This window comes from Pseudonaja textilis, chromosome 1, assembly GCF_049901715.1.
Source record: "Pseudonaja textilis isolate UNSWEBS1 chromosome 1, rPseTex1.2, whole genome shotgun sequence".
Classification (NCBI taxonomy): Eukaryota; Metazoa; Chordata; class Lepidosauria; order Squamata; family Elapidae; genus Pseudonaja; species Pseudonaja textilis.
Window position 1 is genome coordinate 190,877,574 of NC_141990.1, and position 21,140 is coordinate 190,898,713.

General features: G+C 40.6%; 1 protein-coding gene across 3 annotated transcripts in view; it reads left to right on the plus strand.

Moving 5' to 3' along the window:
* The first annotated feature begins 169 nt into the window (after positions 1 to 169).
* The window catches only part of TTC21B (tetratricopeptide repeat domain 21B), a 41,317-nt gene continuing 20,346 nt past the window's right edge, over positions 170 to 21,140 (plus strand). The window contains exons 1-13 of one of the 3 annotated variants that reach the window (XR_015740760.1): positions 170 to 339; positions 2,417 to 2,546; positions 4,374 to 4,484; positions 6,027 to 6,193; positions 7,993 to 8,115; positions 9,860 to 10,017; positions 11,416 to 11,500; positions 15,053 to 15,151; positions 16,924 to 17,116; positions 17,688 to 17,785; positions 18,625 to 18,825; positions 19,967 to 20,096; positions 20,717 to 20,874. Coding sequence is in view for 2 of the 3 variants with exons in the window: in XM_087920024.1 (XP_087776150.1) it covers positions 319 to 339; positions 2,417 to 2,546; positions 4,374 to 4,484; positions 6,027 to 6,193; positions 7,993 to 8,115; positions 9,860 to 10,017; positions 11,416 to 11,500; positions 15,053 to 15,151; positions 16,924 to 17,116; positions 17,688 to 17,785; positions 18,625 to 18,825; positions 19,967 to 20,096; positions 20,717 to 20,874 (1,674 nt within the window). In the remaining variant the exon portion in view is untranslated. The remainder of the gene's footprint in view (positions 340 to 2,416; positions 2,547 to 4,373; positions 4,485 to 6,026; positions 6,194 to 7,992; positions 8,116 to 9,859; positions 10,018 to 11,415; positions 11,501 to 15,052; positions 15,152 to 16,923; positions 17,117 to 17,687; positions 17,786 to 18,624; positions 18,826 to 19,966; positions 20,097 to 20,716; positions 20,875 to 21,140) is intronic. The other 2 variants (XM_087920024.1, XM_026697116.2) reach the window with 2 other exon arrangements.

Below are 21,140 nucleotides of genomic sequence, written 5' to 3' on the forward strand. Positions count from 1 at the left end.
CGGGGGGGCTTTTCGCGGCTCCGAGGCAGCCGAGCTCGGGTGCAGGCCCACTCAACGACTCCGTGGAGGGGAGCTCGGCCTCGCGTCCTTTGGCTGCGGGCTGCAAAGAAACCGCGGGAGGCGCCGAATCCCAGCCCGCCGAAAGGCACTGCGGAATTTCCAGGGAAGGGGAGGGGAGGAGCTGACGCCACCCGCCTCTCCGGCCTTTCAAAGGCGAAGCGTCGCTCCTGGCTTAAAGCTCCACCTTTTGCTGACGTTTGGGGGCCATCCTGTTGCACTGGCAACGAGTGTTGCTACCGCTTCGATTCTTCAGCGGCCATGGATTCTTCCTTCCTGCAGGTTGGTTGGGAATTCTGCTCCTTCCTTCCTCCTTCCCTCCTTTCCTTCCTTTTCCTTTCTTCCTTTCCCTCCCTCCCTCCTTTTTCCTTCCTTCTTTTTCCTTCCTTTTCTCCCTTCCTTCTTTTTCCTTTCTTCCTTCCTTCCCATTTCTCCCTCCCTTCTTCCTTCCACCGCGCGGCTATTCCCCCACTTCCTCGCCGCCGTGCATCGCCTCGCGTCTCCCTTCCTCCCTTCTGGAAACGGCATCCCCGTTTTCCGCCGCTTCTCCTTCCCAGCGTTGTGTTCCTCCTTCCTATGGGAAGGGCTCTAAGCTCCGGGGAAAACAACGCCGGCAGCAGCTGGGCGAGGAAGACCTGGCAGGCTCCCCCTTCCCCGATGGTTCTGCAAAGCCCTTGAGGTTTTGCGTGGAGGAGCGGGTCCTCTTCCCGCGGGGTTTGGCCTCGGCCCCTGCATCGGACGGCAAAAAGAAAAAGAAAGAAGCAAGGAAAAGGAAGGAAGGAAGGAAGGAAGGAAGGAAGGAAGGAAGAAAGAAAGAAAGAAAGAAAGAAAGAAAGAAAGAAAGAAAGAAAGAAAGAAAGAAAGAAAGAAAGAGAAAATAGCTTTGCTCTTTTTCTCCAGGGCCTTTGAAATTGCCCTCCTCCTCCCCACCCCACTTTCGCTTTTCTGCCTTAAAATCCAGCGCTGACACGTTTTCCTCCTGACCAGCTGAAGAGATCTATGATTTCTGAAAGAAGCTGTGAGTGAATGTCCCACGAACCCAGGACATCATGAAACGCTAGAGCAGGGGGTCTCTAACCTTGGCCCCTTTAAGGCTTGTGGACTTCAACTCCCAGAATTCCTCAGCCAGCTTTTGCTGGCTGAGGAATTTTGGGAGTTGAAGTCCACAAGCCTTAAAGGGGCCAAGGTTGGAGACCCACACACACACACACACACACACACACACTCACTCACTCACTCACTCTTTCCTCTCTGCTACCTTGGAACTAGAACTCCCAGAATTCCTGGCTAAAATTCTGAAAGTTGTCATGCCACTTGTATGTACTGTACATCCGAAGAGCGCGTCAGTGAGGAAATCTGCTGGGCTCCAGAAGCAGCAATTGTGGGAGGGTGTGTGTGAATTTGGAGGCCGCTGAGCATGAAACACGCCCCCCCGCCATTGCTTCTGTTTGTGTCTGAACTGTTTTTGAAAGCTGACGCTGACATACTTATTGGTTGCTGTGGGAAAAGAGAAGTGTTTGAATGCTTTGCTTTTGGGGAGAATGCATGTGCAAAACATAAACTGTGATGGGGTCAATATTTGTAATGCAGAGATAATGGCAAGTGCCAGAGAAACAGATGACAATCAGTCAAGACTGGCTTCTTCCTTACAGCATCCTTTTGTAAGCTGTCCTTCAAATGTGCTGAGATCACAACTCCCAACTTCCAGGGTTTAGAGTTATTGGACTGGGGCTGAAGAGATTTAATTTAATTTTAATTTTATTTTAATTTTATTTTATTTGTCAATTGTTTACAAGATAATAAGTATAAGTGTATACATAGTTATGAATACATGAAATGGATACATATAAGAAAAATAAAAGAAAAATAAAAGAAACAATAGGACAGGGACGGTAGGCACGTTGGTGCGCTTATGCATGCCCCCTACACACCTCTTAGGAAAGGGGTGAGGTCAATAGTAGACAGTCTAAGGTTAAAGTTTTTGGGGTTTGGGGAAGAAACCTGCAATTTAAATCCCTACTCAAGTTCAGTGGGAATAATTATACTTTGGGCTAGTTACTTTTTTCTCAGCCTTTGGAAAATACATGATACGCTAAATCAACAAGCCACTCAGAGAAATTTTACAATACTTGAATTCTGAGGAGACCAGAAGACTAGGCACTACATGCATCAATTCTTTCTTTGCATGAGGATTCTGCAGTTGTAGCATCTTGGGGAAGTGCACCAGCTTGGAGGGAACTACCAAAAAGCTATGCAAAAGAGATTGTTGTCAGATTTTGGAAGTCCTAAATCTTTTCTGTTTTAGGAGTGTGATTCTCCTGCTTGCTTTGTATAAATCCAAGTCTTAATTTCCTTTCAGGCTTTAATTAATTACTACTGTCAGGAAGGCTATTTTCGCCATGTTCAGACTATTGCCAATGAAGCCTTGAAGACATTTGGCAATGACCCAGTGTTTCTTTTCTACCATTCTTATGGCATTTTGATGGAAGGTAATTCTTTACTTTATATACTTTCATATTTGCTGGTGTTATTTATTCACCTGATAATGTCTAGAAGTAAATTTCATTGCATTTCATGGGCCTTCCTTTCAGGAAGAGGCACATAGAATTGCCATCATAAATAATCTCACTTAAAAGTTTCTGTGAGTAAATCTTTTAGTCCTAAAGTCAAACATGCATGCCACTTTCTCTGCCTGGTAAACAATTTAGGGTACTGAGCAGTGGTGGTATTCTACCGGTTCTGCCTGGTTCTGCTGAGCCAGTAGCGCTGATGAGCAGCAGGGACCAAACTGGTTGTCTCCGACACTCTGCTGTTGGGCCCACATACTAACCTTTATGTCCTGCTTTTGAAGCGCAGCTGCTTTGTGCGGCAAGCAGATTGCCGTGCAGCAGCTGCTGAACCGACAGGGAGAGTGCAGGCTTGGAGGAGATGACTCAGAAACCCCCTGCGCCTATGCAAAGTGCACATTAGGTGCATGCGTGCAAGCAAAGTGTGTGTGTGCATGCAAAGCGCGCCCACCAAGCCATGCCCACCAAACCAGTGGTAAAAATATTGGAAAGCACCACTAGTATTGAGTCCTGGATGCTGCAAAACCTCAGCTCTTGGTAGTGATGGATGGGTAAATGTAGTGCTAGCAGATCTGGGCAGAAAAATTTGGGAAGACTAATGGTGTCAAAGAACCACAGAAAAATCCCCCTAGCTGTAACCTTTTGTGGATATTTAATTTTTGCAACTCAAATCTGGTATCCTAGTTGGAATTTAATATCTGAAGCCCCATGTGGTCCGTCTCTGCAATTTCTGTTGCAAAGGAAAAAAATTATTGATTTATTACCCTTGTAATTTGTTTCTTCTAATAAACTCTTTTAGGATCATTTGGACAATTCATGGTTTTCTAGTCAACCAAGAGACTTGCCTTAGGTGTTTGAAAGGTTGAATGTGAGGGTTTTGTTTTAAATCTCCAAATGCAGTATTGGCTGCAATTAATGAATTGTGTGTGTGTGTGTGTGTGTAAAAATAGTAGTGTTTCATAAATTCATGAATGGATGCCAATTGCAAATGCAGTATTACATAATGTTAATGTTATTCAAGAAATTATCTGAAGTTATTTGTAGGATGACAAATAGGTGGTCAGATATTTTTTCTGCAATCTCCTCTTCACAGAATTGTCTTGTATATATGGAAAGCACTGCATATCTTTTGGTGACTGTACCGGTAATCCTCATTTAACAACCAGAGTTGGCACTGAAATTGTGGTCATAAGTTTGTTGTGGTCATCAAAGAGTTCACTGTGTGACTTGACTCACTTTTATGACTCTTTTTTATTTCATAATGTGAGTCACCACAGTCATGAAGTGAATCACATGGTCATTAAATGAATCCATTCTCCTGAATGAGTGTTTTAGAAATTATGTTACAACTTGTCACAGATAGAGCCAATTACCAAGCACCAAACATGTGATTATGTGTCTGCTGTCACTGTGTCTGTGTATGACAGTCAGAACTTTGAGGATGGATTGTAAATAACTTTTCTTGAGCTTGTCGTAACTTTGAACAGTCATTAAGCATCCAGTCATTAAGCGAGGACTACCCGTATTGTCTTTTTTTATCTCCTGATTTTTGCATTTTCGATGTTAAGTGATCATTTTTGTAAATACATAAATCGTTCACATAATCAGTAATGTAAGTTTTAAACGATACTTTGTGCACCCACGCTAACATGTTCATTACAGCATTACATTGAAGAAGGCATAGTGGGGAAGGCAAAGGGCTGCTTCACAAATGAATGCAACTTACCCTGACTGTTTTTGTTCTCATAGGGCGCATCCAAGAAGCTCTTCTCAGTCTTGAATCCATTAAAAACAAACAAGAAGTGTCCCTGTGCACAATGATGGCAATGATCTATGCCCATAAAAAAAGACCAAATCCAGGTAGTGTCTCATTTATCTTTACTCAGAAAAGTTTTATACTTGTGCATGGTGAATTGTAATAATGCTATTTCTCCATTTGGATACGAAGGTACAGGTGGAACTCTGCTACAAAAGAGATGTTCACAACTGACCATCCCAATGAGATTGTGATAGCCACCAACCATGTATTCTTCTAACAAAGCTCTTTTTCCCTGGCCTCTCTCCCATGCCATTATTTTATCTTTTTCAGTTATCACAAAGTTCCTTGAGTGCTGATTAGTTACATCGCCGCGTTCTCCATTCTTTTATGAACTCTTGTAAACATTATTTTCCAATCAACATAGCAAATGTCTTTGCAACACTGCATCTAGGAACGGGGTGTCTCTGGCAACGGACCTCTAATAGCTTCCAGTTACCTTTGCAAGCTTGAAAAAAAAAAAGATCTTTATAAAGCCCAGATTCACACAGTATAGGAGCAAAGCTTATGTTTCTAGCATGAGTATATATGAAATAAGTTTCCTATAATTGACTAATTAGGAATTAGATTTCTGTAAATTATCAGTTATTAGTAGGAACAAGGTTCCAAATCCTGGAAGATGCTTCATTTCAGTTGGTCCTAACATGGATGTTTTGGGTAAAGATGACTAGTCCATCTCATAATTTTCAATTTATAAACTACTCATTGGCCACTTTTAGGGTGTATTTAACTAAATTAGCTACCTGATTTGGATTCAGATGATGCCCTCTATGTTTTATCCCTCATAATTTCCAGGAAATAAAATTTACATCCATTGATTCAAAGCATGGAAGTTGTCGTTTGAGATGTCTGCAGTACACTAGATAGGTAAAGGCTCAAGTTTAATTTCTGTCATGCTTTTCCAAATCTCCTTGTGGACAATGGCAGGTCAAAAGTCTTCTTTAGTCTGCAGAGACCCAGTTTTCTCCTAATCCTCTGAGTTTCTAAATACAGTGTGACAGCCAAACCAGTTACTGGAAGTATAAGCTTGATTAATAGATCTAGCATCGTAGCAAAACGAAATTGTGTCTTTATCAGACATCTTGGAGACTACTGTGTTCCATATTGGATGACACCATTCAAGAATACTGCAATGGAAAAGGTCCAAAGAAGAACAAGAAAGATGGGATGGGTTCTGGAGACTATGATTATATGGAAAGAATATATGAATATGAAAATATGGAAAGAATATATGAATATGAAAATATGAAAAGAATAAATGAAAAGCCATCTTCAAAAATGGCTAAAATATGTCTCTCAGCTGTTCAACAGCAGATGATGGTGAAAAATTGATGGGCTTTTCAGACGTTTGTCTGTTAGGGCACTTAGGACACCAGGCTGGTGAATTTCCTGCATTGGTTGGACCAGATACCATTTGCTGTTCTTCTGCTCTATGTCTCTATAGAACACGTTTACTTTGTTGTTTTGAATAGAGTTTGGTTGCTGTTATATAATATCTTGCAATAAGCCTCTAATCTGCCGAAATCATCATTCAGTGATGGTCCTTCAAACTAAACGATTATTGTTTCCTTCTCCCCTGTTTTTAGATCGGGGAGTTATCATGGATCTTGATGCCAAGTTGAAGGAGCATCGTAAGACAGTAGGACAGGAGGCGTTATATTTTGCAGGACTGTTCTTGTGGCATATTGGCCGCTATGAGAAAGCCCGTGAATACATCGACAGAATGATCAAGATCTCAAATGGCAGTAAAGAGGTAACCCATTCCCTGTAGTTGTGTGCTGTACTTGCTATAAACAAGGTTTGATCACTCCCACGTTTGCCTTGTGATGCTCTCTCTCGGTCATCTTTCATATCAGAGTGGATTATCATTAACTTCCTTAACACTTGAGAAGTACAAAAAAAAATGACAAGAAAACGGATAATATTGGTACTGTTCAGTGGTGGGACTCAAAGTTTTACCACCAGTTTGGTGGGCATGGCTTGGTGGGCGCACTTTGCATGCGCACACGCACCAAATGTGCCCTTTGCACAGGCTCAGAAGCATCCTGGTCGCTTCAGCAGCTGCCACGCAGCACTCTGCTGTGCCGCGCTAAGCAGCTGCGCTTCAAGAGCAGAGGATAAAGGTGAGTGGCAGAGAGAACTGGTTCAATCACCACTGCTCATCACCGCTACCAGCTCAGCAGAACTGGGCAGAACCAGTAGAATACCACCACTGGTACTGTTACAAAATAGCCTGATAGTTTTCCTTTCATTTAATGTTTGGGAGGCCTGTTTCCTTAAGTGGAATGTAACATTAGCCAATGATACACAATATGTTTATATTCTGCTACTACTTATTTCATACTTGGCTTACAAGTGCTATGTTCCCTGCAAATCTAGTGGCATATATAAGGGGTGGTGGGGTGGGGGTAACTAGTGGTAGTTTTGTCTTCTATTCACACAACTTGGAGGACCCTATGTATTTGCTGATTTTCCCAAGTTGCTTTGTCTCGCTGTATCGTACCATATTCCATTTTTTAGGAGTAGCAAAACACTCAGGAATAGATATCTTGGATCACTTGGGGGCTATAAAGGGTTATTTTTTAAAAAAACATCCAGCCATTTTAAATGGAAGAATCCTGAAATCCTAAATGCTTTCTTTACCAACTAATTTCCTTTATTATTCACTTCTGTTATGCTAATATTCCATAAGCTTTTAAAAAGATGCCTGGCTTCATCTGGATTATGACTTGGAATCCAAGGGTGAGATTCAAGGATTCAACTGTTTGATAACCTAGTTTTATTATAGATACTAGGAAGGCCGTAATTGGAACAGAAAGTTTGCCAGTGCTGACCATAAAACTTCAAGACGTAAATTTATGTATGTCCATCTTGAGGTTCAAACCTGACATCTCCTCTTCCTGCCTGACTACCTGGATGGGCTAAAGGTGGATTGCTTCTGAGTGGAAGAAGCGGTTAACATCTATGGATTTCACTGTAACGTCTCTGTGGTCTCATGATTTTGGTCCTTCTAGCTTTCACATTAGGTTTTAGAGCAGTTCATCAGTGTGCCAGTGTTATAGAGTGCTAAGAGTTGCCTTTCTGCCTATCTGGAGTGGGCCTCTTAGTAGGGATGGATAAATAGGGAACATCATAATGCTTTCAGTACTAAATCCATGTCATTCCATGAGCCATGGTGGCACAGTAGTTAGAATGCAGAATTGCGGGCAAACTCACTGCCTACAGCCAGGAGTTCGATCCTGAGTGGCTCATGGTTGACTCAGCCTTCCATCCTTCCAAGGCTGGTAAAATGAGGACCCAGATTGTTAGGGGCAACAGGCTGACTCTGTAAATCGCTTAGAGAGGGCTGTAAAGCACTGTGAAGCAGTATATAGTGTTATTGCTATAACAGCAGGTATGAACACCATGGAACTTATATCAGCCTTCTGCATAGTATAAATTAGTATAAATTATTGCATTTGTGTTAAATAGAACTTTATTTTTTTAAAAAATCTGTATCCAGTAAAAGCAGCAGAGTGCTGCATCATTTAGTGTTTTGCTTTGTTCTTACAGGGATGGATTCTAAAAGGATGGCTTGATGTGACTAGTGGGAAAGAAGCAAGCATTAAAAAAGCCGGAAAATGTTTTGATGAAGGGCTCCAAAATGGGAATGATATTTTTGCCTTGATGGGTAAAGTAAGTGCATAAAAAGCTTTTAAATGCCCCTCATTAGTAACAAACATTGCAGCTGATGCAGACTGATCTTGCCCAGATTAATGCAATTGCCATCCAGGTTGAAGGAGCAGATCAAAGCAACCTTATTTGTATTCAGAATGCTATTTATTCTCTCTCTCTCCTCTTAATTTCTTATTTCGTGTGATATGAATATGGGTTCTAAGAATCTGAGTTCAATCAAAATTCGTTCTTTGATTCACCGGAGTAAGTCTTTTAGCCATCATATCATCAATTATTTGTATTTGCTTTGACATATGCTTTTCTTTAATGAAAAGCAAAAAAGATGTCTTTGGAGTCAATTCTACACTTAAGAATTGAAGAATTGAAGCGCAATCTACATAAAGTCTGGGAATCAAATATATGCTGTAAAGGGTTTTACCATTTGCAACTGTAGAGAAGAAATAGTTCTTTTTGTTTCTTCTTAAAAAGAAACTTTGTAGGTCTTTCTTAAATATTACGTTTGGCCAAATGCATTCTGTTTTTAAAATCTTACTACGAATTGCATTTTAAATGAAATAGGTTTACAATCACTTTGCTGCATTTTAAAAAAAAATTCCACTGAGAAACTTGCAGTTTGCATATTCACTGCTTTGAATGGTTTTGCTTTCCAGGTCATTATAATCCTGGTTATAAGTTCATTGGTTCAGGCACTATATACTAAGCATGTGTTGTTTAAACATAGTTATTGAATAAACAGCAATTGGCTAGATTCACATAACGCACTAAATGGAGACCAAAGAAACCATGTTGCACATAATAGGATATTGTAGGAATATTGCAATTTTGTCACAAAGCTTTATTTTATACAAAAGCATTAAAACAGATGACCTTCAGTGGAAGATATCTTTAAGTACATACAAATAGTCCTCGACTTGTGTGACCATAATGGAGCCTGCCTATCATGGTCATAAGTTGCGATAATTGTAAGAAAGGCCAACCACCTAACAGGCCTGACTTTATGAACGTTTTTGTGGCGGTTGTTGAGCAAACAATGTGGTTCCCTCCCCCTATCCTGTTTACGTTGAAGGCACTGTTTAAGGCACTTCTGGGTCGAAAAGATTAGCAAGTGACATCACTGTTGCCGAGGGGACACCCCTGGTGGCTCTTTTTATGTCACCATCAAGGAGCTGGAGCAAGTGACAGGAGCTCACCCCACCATGCAGTGCCATTAGGATTTCGAACATGGACGTGCTAACCCCAACCCTGTGTCCTAACCATATGAGCCATCACACTCCATTAACGCTGTGGTCATTAAGTAAACCAATTAAGTTCACTATGGGTCAGTATTTACTTCTGGTTTTCAGCAAAACTGTCATAAAATGCAATCACATGGCCATGGGATGTGGCAAAGAGCTGTAAATGCAATTGCTGAGTGCCTGACAAGCAGTCATGTGGCGGTCAGAGGGGTGGCCTGTTATAACTTTGGAACCAGTGTGATAAATACCACTGGGGAGGTCTGACATAACTTCAAATAGTCATTAAGCAGCCAGTCGTAAATCAAAGACTACCTAATATGCCTTCCAAAATCTTTATATTTGGGGAAACAGGTTCTAGATAAGCAGTTATAACAGACTACTTTTCCACCAGTGTCTACCAGCCTGGGAATTATCTAAGAAAAACTTTTTTTTTTCTAGTTGGAAAGTCTTTTTTTTTTTTTTTTTAAGCAAGACAAAAGTGTCCAGGTGATCATTTTCTTGCCCACTAGGCCCAATATTTTGAAGCGCGTCAGAATTATTCAGGAGCCTTGGAAACTGTGAATCAAATAATTGCGAATTTCCCACGCTTCCTTCCGGCATTTATAAAAAAGATGAAGCTACAGCTGGCTTTGCAGGATTGGGAGCAGTCAGTTGAGACTGCCCAGAGGTGAGTCAACTTAATTGCTCTTGTCTGGATCCATTAAAAATGCTGTATCATCTCAGCTGCGTTGCTTTTGCACAATGATCAAAGGTGATTTCTCCCCCTGGTGACTTAGATCATCTTGTAGAGTCGTCCAACCTTGTAGTGCCAAAATGATGGTAAGGAAGATAAATTTTTATATCTCATTAACAATGGCTGAGAGATGCTGTGACAGCAGCCAAAGATATTAGTGGGGAAAGGTCTTTAAAAAAAAAAAAGAGTAATACAGTTTTTCACTTATTTATTTCCCAGTCTTGATCTAGCTAGTCAGTAGCTATGAAACTCATTTTTTCAGTCATTGCTTCAGTATTATTGGATTGTACATGATTGATGGTGGGTAACCAAATATGTGAAGGCTTAAAACATTTTCTATTCTGGCTGAAGCATTTTCTGTGCACACGCACGCACACATATAATACACCCAGTGGAAGTAAATGGTGCCTGCATCAGCTGTTTCCACTGATTTCTTGTGTGTGTGAAATTTTGTATAATGAGGGTAGAGAATGATATGAGAACTAAAGGATGGGCAGTTTACTGTTCTAGTGAAGTAATGTAACTTCGTATGCCCAACTTTGTGCAGGGACCATACAAATCTTTTTTTGTTTTGTTTTGTTCCAGTTTTAATAAATGTGCTGCCAAAGTGAACAGTGTAGCCTTGTTTCCATTCCTCTAAGTTGCCTTGAAAGCTGGAGATGAGGGGGACATAAAGATGCCAAGCAATGCAATACATTTTCAAGAAGATGTCCTAAGCACGTAAAATTCCCAAATTAATTTGTCCACAGAAGCAATTAATTGTCAGTGGTGTCCCAGAGACTAACTCCCCTAAAGTTTTTCCTAAAATAGAAGCAGGAAAGCTCTCCAAATGGAGCTCAGCTATTAGCCTGTCAATCCTGAAGTGAACCTGACTGAGGCCATCTTGGAGGCTTCAAGATGGCAATAGAGGTTGAGGGGAAAGTTAGATGGGGTTATGTAGCCAAAACAATAACTTTTTCTTGTGGGAACCAAGGACATTCTCACAGGTGGTTGGTCAGAGGAGGAGTGAAGTAACCAAGCAACTGGCCAGCACCTGGACTGGACACATGACCAGTGACTTGGGAAGAAAGGGGAAATGTTTACTTTTTAATTAGGTGAAAGCTGTGGGAACGTTTAGAGTCGGCTTTCACCAGTTATGACAATACAATATATTCAATAAATTGTTCTTTGAAGAACTTGCCGGCCTCAGAGTTCTGCTTTCTATGAGTGCATTACTTGGAACGCTGGACATAGCCATTCTGTTTGTAGCTTCTGTGTCTTGTAGTTCAGCCATTTTCCTTGAAAACACCTAAAAATATAATGTTTTGCTGGGAATTTTTAATTTTCCTTTAGGTTGTTGCAGAAAGATGCTCTCAACCTAGATGCCTTAAAAATGGAGGCTGTTCACTATTTGTGCAGGGAAGGAAACATACCTGAGGTGAGTCTTCAGTTTTTAATTCCACATTGTTGGATGCATTTTATATAGAGACATAGGAAACAATTACTCAGAACGTTCCTCCGTGTAAAATAATTGCTCCATGTAAACTAATTACTAGGGATGATAAGGATGACACTGGTTTTAATAATGCAATCCTGTTCATCTATATATAGAACTAAGTTCCATTTAATTTAACTCTAAGGTCAACAGATGGAAAATTTCAGATGGAAAATGTCTTTTGAGAATTACAGCCCTGACACAGGAAATACCTGACACAGGTATTTTAGAATTACATGCAGTAAAATGATGGATCTAATTTAAACTACTAGTATCATATTATCAAACAGCTCTTAGTGGAACAAGATATCACCTTTCCAATGCATACTGCCAGGATGGAGCAGATCCAGGCATCGCACAAGAAGCTGCAAAAAGAATTTGAACTGTTTTGCTGGTGGGAGGTAGCAATTGGACGCAATGCAACAGACTCCTTAGTCTGTGATTGATACCATAACAAACAATCTCCAAAGTCTGTTCTAGATTGGTCCAAAGGGACATTGGTTTTACACAGTGCAGAAAGTGTTTAATGAAGGCTATCAGTGAAACTGTTGAATGTGCAGTGGTCTAGGTAGAGGCAGATATTTCTCTCTCTGGCACAATGAGAATATGTCTGCTGCGAACTCTGCATTGGCAACAGGAAGGGCATCCGGCCAGTAAACACTCAGCTCCATTCAGTTGCCCTGACTCCACCCCAATGCAAGGGATTATGGGGTCCTTAAAAGACAACAAAAAAATCAGTGAAACTGTTGGCTGGATTTGCACACCTACGTCTGCAACCATGGTTTAAAAACCATGTGTTTTTAACACAACCAGATGTGTTGGATTCATTCAAGAAGTTAAATCAAGTTAAAAGTTTTACTTATATCAATCTTAAATAAGTATCTAAGTGAATCAACTTTGTTTTTGATATGAAACATAAGCAATTTATGCATGTTACAAAATATTTTCTTAATTTCCATTCAGATTTAAACCAAAATATGGTTGCTAGGAATGGGGGAGCTGTAATATTGAGAATGGGATTCTTAGTTATAACTCTAATATTTTTCAAGGAGTTTTTTAATTGCATTATAAAAATGTAGGGTAGAGTTAACTACTGTTCAGCATAAACCTGGTTTCTTTTATTGTGTGAACTAGTTAAGCACCATTTCTGTCTGCTGCTCTTTTTACTTTTGCTGCTGTTGTTTGTCTAGAAAACGTAACTCTATAGCTTACAATCTGCATTTAGCTTGTTGTAGATACATAGGGATTAAAGTGCGTTTCCCAGGAAACTATTTTCATGATAGAAAATTCCTCCAGGTGCAGAATTTTTTTAACCTTTCTTAGTTGACTTCGTTTCTGGCTGCCAGAAGAGAGCAATGATAGATGGTGTTCCCTGCAAGCTACTCCATTACCTTTCCCAAAGTGGAGGAACACCTGGCATGCAGAAACAGTTGGCGGGAGCCTTACATGCTTAAGTTGATGTTGAAAACCGATGACCTTTCTGTTAAGAATACCGTGTCCCCAAGACTTTACGTGAAGAGCTACATGTAAACATCTCTGTTCTGTAATTCATGGACATTGGGTTGGAGAAAAGAGGACTTGAACACCGTCTGCTCATGGCCACTTTCAAGGACTTTGATAGAATTATGGTTGAGAGATCTCAAAACGATCTCACGTAGAAATCCATGCTTTCAACGCATAGCCATTCATTGTTTAGCCTGCACTCAAAAGGCTGTAGATGAATGGTTGCGGGGCATTTTATTTAAAATATATATAAATGTTCTTGCACTGCTCCATCCAAAACATTTTATAAGGAGATACTTAAACTGTCTTTCATTAATAAAACCATTTCAGACTAGGTTCATAGAAATAATGACCAGGGGTAGGCTTCAAAAATTTTAGCGACGGGTTTCTCAGCCCAGTTGCTGGGTGGGTGTGGCCAGGGTGGGGGTGACCTAATCGGCCTCTGGCAACATGGGTGGGGGGACGGTTTTGCTTTCCTCAAGCCTCCAGGAGGGCGAAAATGGCCTCCACAGGCACTAGAGGCTCTCTGGAAGCTGAAAACTGGCCCATTTCCGGCCTTCCCAAACTTCCGGGAGGCCCATTTTTCGCCCTCCCCAAGCCTCCACATGCGCACTGCACTTACTTGCATCCAAAAGGGGCCATGTGGGGACTCCTGGGAGGGAAGGGGCAGAGTAGGCGGGGCCAGCCAGGAGTGGGATTGGGTGGTTCTCCAAACTGCAGAGAATCTTAGCTGGGGGCTCTCCCGAACCCCTGCGAACCTCCAGCAGCCCATCCCTGATGCTGACTGCTGGCACAGGTTTTGCATCCCAGATGCCTCTGTATTCAGCTTTCCTGAATGCTGGTGTTTGCTCTCTCCTCCTTACTCCCCAATAATAAGACCAATATACAGGTACTCCTCAACTTACAACAGTTTGTTTAGTTTGCTCTGTCCAGGAATACATTTTCTCAAGAGTAATTTGTTGGGGGCTGCTTGCCAGCAAAGAACATGGCCTAAATAATCAGGCCAGAACCCTTTTCTCCTTCTGTTCTGGCCTTTACAACCACTAGCTGATTTTAAGGCAGACAGATTAAACTCCACAAAGGCATCCATACAAAGTCTCTTTATTGGTTCATCAGGCATCCTCAAATATAACTCACGGTTACGTTGAGATTCATCTCAATGTCCAATTCTCTGCATAGCTGACTTTATGGTGTAAAAGGATGGTTCTCTTTTCATTCCAATAATGATGGAGCAATGGGGTGAGTGAAGAAACCTCCCCCAACCCACCAAGGGTCAGTTCAGTGACCAGTCAGGATTACAGATGTGACCACATGACATGGACTACATTTCCCAGGATACCTTAACTACATTTACCATGATGCATTCCCTTAAGGGGACAGCTCTCAATTCCTAACTAACTATCCCAAATCCCGTTAACTCTAAACTGTCTGGACAGCACACCTTCTGAAATGTTACTCTCTGAATAGGGGGTTAGTAAAAGGGTTTAGTAAAATTGTGGATAGCTCTCTTGCAGAGAGTTTCTTCAACCAGGCCATAGATACATGCGATGATGGATGCAATTAAATTATAATACTATTGTTTGATGTAAAGGTGGTCATTTTTAATTAAGTGAATGTTCAAAGTTACAATAGCATTGAAAAAAAGTGAGCTATGGCCATTTTTCACACTTGCCACCTTTGTAGCCTCCCCAGGATAATGTGATCAAAATTCAGACGCTTGGCAACTGGTTCTTACTTATGACCATTGCTGTGTCCCAAGGTCATGTGATTTCATTTTGCGACCTTCTGACAAGCGAAGTCAAAGGGGAAGCCAGATTCACTTAATGACCGGCTTACTAACTTATCAACTGCAGTGATTCACTTAAGAACTGTAGCAAGAAAATTCGTAAGATGGGGCAAAAGTCAACTGAACAAATGATTCACTTAACAACAGAAACGTTGGGCTCAACAGTGGTGGTAAGTCGAGGACTACCTGTATTTTGTTTCTCCTAGGCTGCCTCCAGGCTGAAAGATCTGATTAGTGCTTTAGATCAGTTGGAACCACAGAATCCTCCGCTTTTCTGTAAGATCGCTTTGGTTTTTAGCAGAACGGTAAGTAGAAAAGATATATTTTTTTCATTGCCAGTAATGACTGATTCAATGACTCTCATCTAAAAGCAGGTAAGCTCTCTATCAGAGGTGGTATTCAGCAGGTTCTGACCAGTTCTGGAGAAGCAGTAGCGGAAATTTTGAGTAGTTCAGAGAACCGGCAAATACCACCTCTGACTGGCCCTGCCCCCATCTATTCTCCACCTCCCGAGTCCCAGCTGATCGGCTGGCTCTTCTTTTATTGCCTTGCACGGGAGAACAGAGCTGGAAAGCAGGTTAGTGGGGTGGGGAGGGAATGGGGATTTTGCAGTATCCTTCCCCTGCCACGCCCACCAAGCCATGCCACACCCACAGAACCAGTAGTAAACAATTTTTGAATCCCACCTATGTACAAAATGCTAACTTTTTTATTTTTTAATAACAAACATAAACACAAAACATAAAACCCTTTTTCCATTGGACAGTGTGTCGGGCGGTACATATCTTCTCATGCACAATATCAGCAGTCCTTCCCTTCTAAATACATTAAAATTCATATTACATAAATATTCATATTGTATTGTTATAAACTCCTTATTAGACTTTAATTATAGATTACATCATCCTTTTTGAGCAAATCTCAGTTTTTAGCCTATCTCGATTCATAATATCATTCATTTCATTATAATCAATTGTAATGTATTACATTGTCTTATCTTTACTATGCTAACTTTGTCTTTCATAAGAAGCACTGGTTTATGTCCTGGTCATACCTTCTGAGGATAAGGGAAAGGCTAATTGTTATTATAGATAATCCTTAACTTACAACCATTTGTTTAGTAACCACTTCAAGCAACCAGTTGTAGGTCGAGGACTACTGAAGTTAAAGCCCAAGTATGCTTCAAGAAATGCTGAATTACTGTAATTGGAAAAGCATTATTCGGATGCAGAATTAAGGGATAGCTATAACGTTTGTTTGGCATTTCTATCATTATTGCAACCCTGAAGAACAGTGAACAGTTTTCTTCCTCTAGCGGCTTTCTATAGTCCCTTCCCTTCCTCTCTTTATTTGTGTTGGTTAGCTCTCTGTGGCAAGAGACTTGCTCATGACTGATTCTGAGCAAAATGTGAGGCATGCAGTGGTGTAAAAAATGGAGAACATTTGCCCAAAGCAGTCAGCAGTCAAAGATGGAGGTGCTTGGGGCAGAGCAATTCATGAACTTGAGGGATGCCTTTACTGGCCTTGATTCTGGATTTTGGCTGCCCCGAATTGGAAAATACGATTTTCAGTCACCTTGACTAATGCAAGGAATATTTTCCAGATGACTTTATACCAGAGGTCCCCAAACTTGGCAACTTTAAGACTATGCTGGCTGGAGAATTCTGGGAGTTGAAGTCCACAAGTCTTAAAGTTGCCAAGTTTGGGGACCCCTGCTCTATACATTAGTCAGTCTTGTTCTGTCAAGGAATACATTTTTTTAGGAGTAATTTGTTGGGGGCTGCTTGCTAGCAAAGGGCATGGGCTAAATAAGCAGGCCAGAATCATTTTCTCATTCTGAAATGTTACTCTCTCAGAATAGGGAGGTTAGTAAAAGGATTTAGTAAAATTGTGGACAGCTTTCTTGCAGAGAGTTTCTTCGACCAGGCCATAGATGCATGCGATGATGGATGCAATTAAATTATTTGATGTAAAGGTGGTCATTTTTAATTAATATTATATTTATGTCTGATAGGTTTTCAGAACTAAAAATAACTCAGAATACATTTTTTGGGGGGGATGTTTGTTTTAACTGTAGTGTGGCCGCAATCCAGACATCCTGCAGCTGACCCAGATGTTGGTGGACAGAGCTTTCAGCTTAGCTCCTCAGAATGCAGACATTGCTACAGAGCTGGGCTATCAGATGCTTTTTCAAGGAAAAATAAAGGAAGCTATGAAATGCTACAAAACTGCTATGGCTCTTGATGAGACAAGTGTTCCTGCACTAACAGGTTTGGGTTTTTTTTTTTAATGAATAATTGATATAGGGAAGAGAGGGAGAGAGGGAGTGGAAGAAGGAGAGGGAGGGTGGGAGGGAAGGAAGGGAGAGAGGAGGGAGAGGGAGAGAGAGGAAGGGAGGGGAAGGGAGAGAGAGGAAGGAAGGGAACAAGTGGGAGGGAGAGGAGGGAAGGGAGAGGGAAGGAGCGGGAGAGAGAGGAAGGGACGGGGAGAGAGAAAGGAAGGGAGGGAGAGAGAGAGAAAGAGAATGAAGCTGTTCTTTCCCAGTTTGTTTTTGAGTCACTATTACATTTTCATTGCTTCAGGTTACCTTTGGCTGAATTGGCCTACTGCAGATTCAGATTTAGTGCTTTGCCAGGAACGGCCATTTCTCCCTCAGAGCCCAATGTGGTTGGCAATAGAGGTGACGCCCTTTTTATTGCTGACTTCAGATCTAGGTTCTGCTTAGCCTGCAGTTCTTGATAGAAAAGACTCATTGATGCCTTCTGTGATCTGTGAAACTTGATCTGTGCCCTGAAGACACTTCAGAGAATAAAGCTGAAGAGAAACATCTTTGCATTACAGGAATAATCCGAAGCCAGTTAATGGAAGGGAAGCTAGATGATGTAGAGCAGCAGTTGGAGTTCCTGAAAGAAGTTCAGCAGTCTATTGGAATATCAGCAGTAAGTAACTTTTTTTCCAAAAATTATTTGATACTAATCTCATGTTCTTAATGAGGATATGAGGCCCTTCGTGCCACAGTTCTGTCTTCATGTTCTTACAATGTCCAGCTCTTGGATTTCATGAGAGACGATCGTGTGATCAAAATTTGGGTGCTTGGCAATTAGCAAATATTTATTATGGTTGCAGCCTGGCTGAAGGTTGGTTTCCAATAAGCTAAGTCAATGGGGGAAGCCAGATTCGCTTAATGACTGTTATGATTCACTTAACCACTGGAGTTTGTTAACACTTAACCATGGCATTTTTTTTTTCTATTTACAACCTTGTAATCTCTTGCTTCCATGTGGGGTCAGGTTAACTAAATGGAAATAAGCATTTACTGGCCAGATGCCCTTCCTATATAGAGTTCGCAGCAGATATTTTCTCCTTGTGCCCTGATACAGAAACATTTCCTGCTGCCTAGGACTGGACTCTCAATCTCCTAAGGGTGAGGTGAGCGTCTGCATCTCTAGGCCACCATGCCACTTCACTTAACCCAGGCAATAAAGCTTGTAAAATTGGACACAACTAACTTAACAGCCACCTTGCTTAGCAACATAAATTCTAGTCTCAATGGTGGTACTAAGTCAAGGACTACCTATGTGACATAATCGGAATGGAACTCTCAAAGTTTTTATCTGCTTAATTTAAGACTTAGATATGAATGAATGTGCTACAAATTTGACTTAAGTGATTAGATCCCTACTAGGGATTTTTTAACCACAACAGTCAGTATCAGTGCCTAACAACTGATGGAATAGAAAATACATTTTCATGTATTTTTAAAAACCATGTTTTGTAGGAGCTGTCTTATCTACGTGCGGTATTGGCTATGAAGAAAAATAAAAGACAAGAAGAAGTTATTACTTTGTTGAATGATGTACTCGATGCCCATTTTTCTTCTCTCCAAGGTTTACCTCTTGGTATAGAATATTTTGAAAAATTAAACCCAGATTTTTTGATAGAAATTATTAAGGAGTACCTTAATTTTTGTCCAAGTCAGGTAAGATACTAAAATTCTCATCTTTTTTTCAAGTAATCCAAATATAGAATGTTTTTGTTTTTCACTTGCTCTTTAAAAAGTTCCATACTGATGGAAAGAACAATTCTTAAAATGTTTAGCCTGCCATGCTTAGAAAGTAAACACTGATTTATAGTGGACTAACCACTGAAAGGACAAAAAGATAGTACTTTTATGTTATCACGAAAATAACAAGATATAGGTTCATTTGTGAGAAAACTTTTACATTTTTAACTATTGAAACCATTTCCACCCTTTTCATTGAAAATATAAATGAGGAAATTGCTATGAACCAAATTAGTGCGATGGATACATACAGTGGAAAGCAGATTTATTCTGCTTGGGACCAAAACAGGAAAGTAAGAAAGGTCTCTCATTTTCTGTTTTGTGCAACTCCCTTTCTGATATTCTTTTCCTCTATAGTTCTTACCAGAAATTTACATCAGTTATTTACAAAATTACTGCCTAGTAACTGTGGAGCTATAATCCCAACATATTTAGAGGTGAGAGGAAGCAGGTGTAGCCTAAATGATGCCAATTAAATAAGGTAAAACAAGAAAAGAATTTGGCAAGAAACCTAATCCCAACCTAATTCGTGAAGATTTATTTACCAAAGCTGCTTTTGGGATAGACTGTCTTTGGAAGATTCTATCTTTGGAGTGCTTTCTTTGGAGGCAAGCAAGATGACGAAGCTGATCTGTTCATTTCTCACCCTCTTGTCTTAATAGCCTTAGTACTTAGTACCCTTAGCTGGATGTCAACAACAGATGGATTCAGAAATGCCAACTAATAAAGGGGAATATTTGTAGTTCAGGGTTGAAATAAGGAGTCCTTGCTGCTCTCTGAGCTTGGTTGTTTTCTTGCAGATGTTTCATTATCCAAACTAAGTAACATGATGAGCACTGATGATGTTACCTAGTTTGGTAATAAAATGTCTGCAAGAAAACATCCAAGTGCAGAGAGCAGCAAAGACCCTCAACAATGCCAAGTTTACGCATGGAGAGAACAAGACAGATTAGATTTTACTTCTCACTCGAATGAATGTGTTCATCATGCTGAACTGCCTCCATTGTATAGTTGGAATACACTAATGTTTAATTATGAAGTCTGTATTAACTTTTAGCCTGCAGGTGTAGGGCAGCCTCCTTCACCTCTTCTGAGGCCTTGTGCGTCCGTCCTTGAAACGGTGATGAAAACAGTCCCTGGTCTTTTACAAGCTGCCTATTTGGTTGCAAAAGTGAAATATTTATCAGGTAATAATTTCTTTAAGGACACATTTTTGTTCTTTCCAATTATACACTCAGTTTCAGAAAGCAGCTTCAGAGAAGTTAGGTAAAGTGAAGGCTACATTGCCTCACAGACAAACTTTCTGAGGAATATATTGCTAAACTTTAGTATAAATGAGAAATGGTCATTTTAGGTTGAAAATAGACTAAAAACGGCTTTGGCCTTGCTGTAGACCTGGAGTATTGAATCACCTGGAGAAGAAACAAGGTAAGGAAAGGATGAAGAACATGATTTCTGAGATTCTCTCCACCCCTGTTACCAGAAATGGCCATAGGAGTGGTTGGAGTTTTCTTGTGCAACAAAATAACGTTTGCATTTGTGCGTGTACTGCCTGCATTATCTTCTCATAAATTATTTAGGATGTGTGCATACATGTTCGTTCTGAGAGTGTGTGAATTTCTAATCAGGCTATCCAGACTAAAATAAATAGAATCATTCCTTTATGATTGGTTAGTATGGGATGAGTGTGACAAGGAAACATTTTGTATACAGTCGGGGGAAAATTATTTTATAGATGCTTCCCTAAAACAATTTGGAGGGGTTTTATTTTCCTACCTACTGTGTTTCATTTGTTCAATCTGCTCAGGCAACTATGAAGCCTCTGAGAGGATCTTACAACATTGTCTGGAGCAGAATCCTTCCTACGCTGAGGCTCATCTCCTTATGGCTCAAGTCCATTTGCTACAAAACAACTTCCAATCCTGTGCTCAGTCCCTGGAGCTCTGTCTAAGTTACAACTTTCAGGCAAGTTGGATGAGTTTGTACTGAAACTCTACCTCCTGACTGTCATCTAAAATTGGTTCTCTGAATTTTTAATATCAATGTTTATTATTTGGGAGTGCTGAGGTGATTGCAGATTGTCACAGAATTGTTAATTAGCCCTTTAATGCCCTAAAGTGGTTCCTTCCTTGCCTTGCCTGCAAGGTTGGTAGACTGTAGCTTCTAAGATCTAATTCAGTTCTCTTCTCCTTGCTGATGTAAAACTATCCAATAGTGTCAAATAGGTGAAC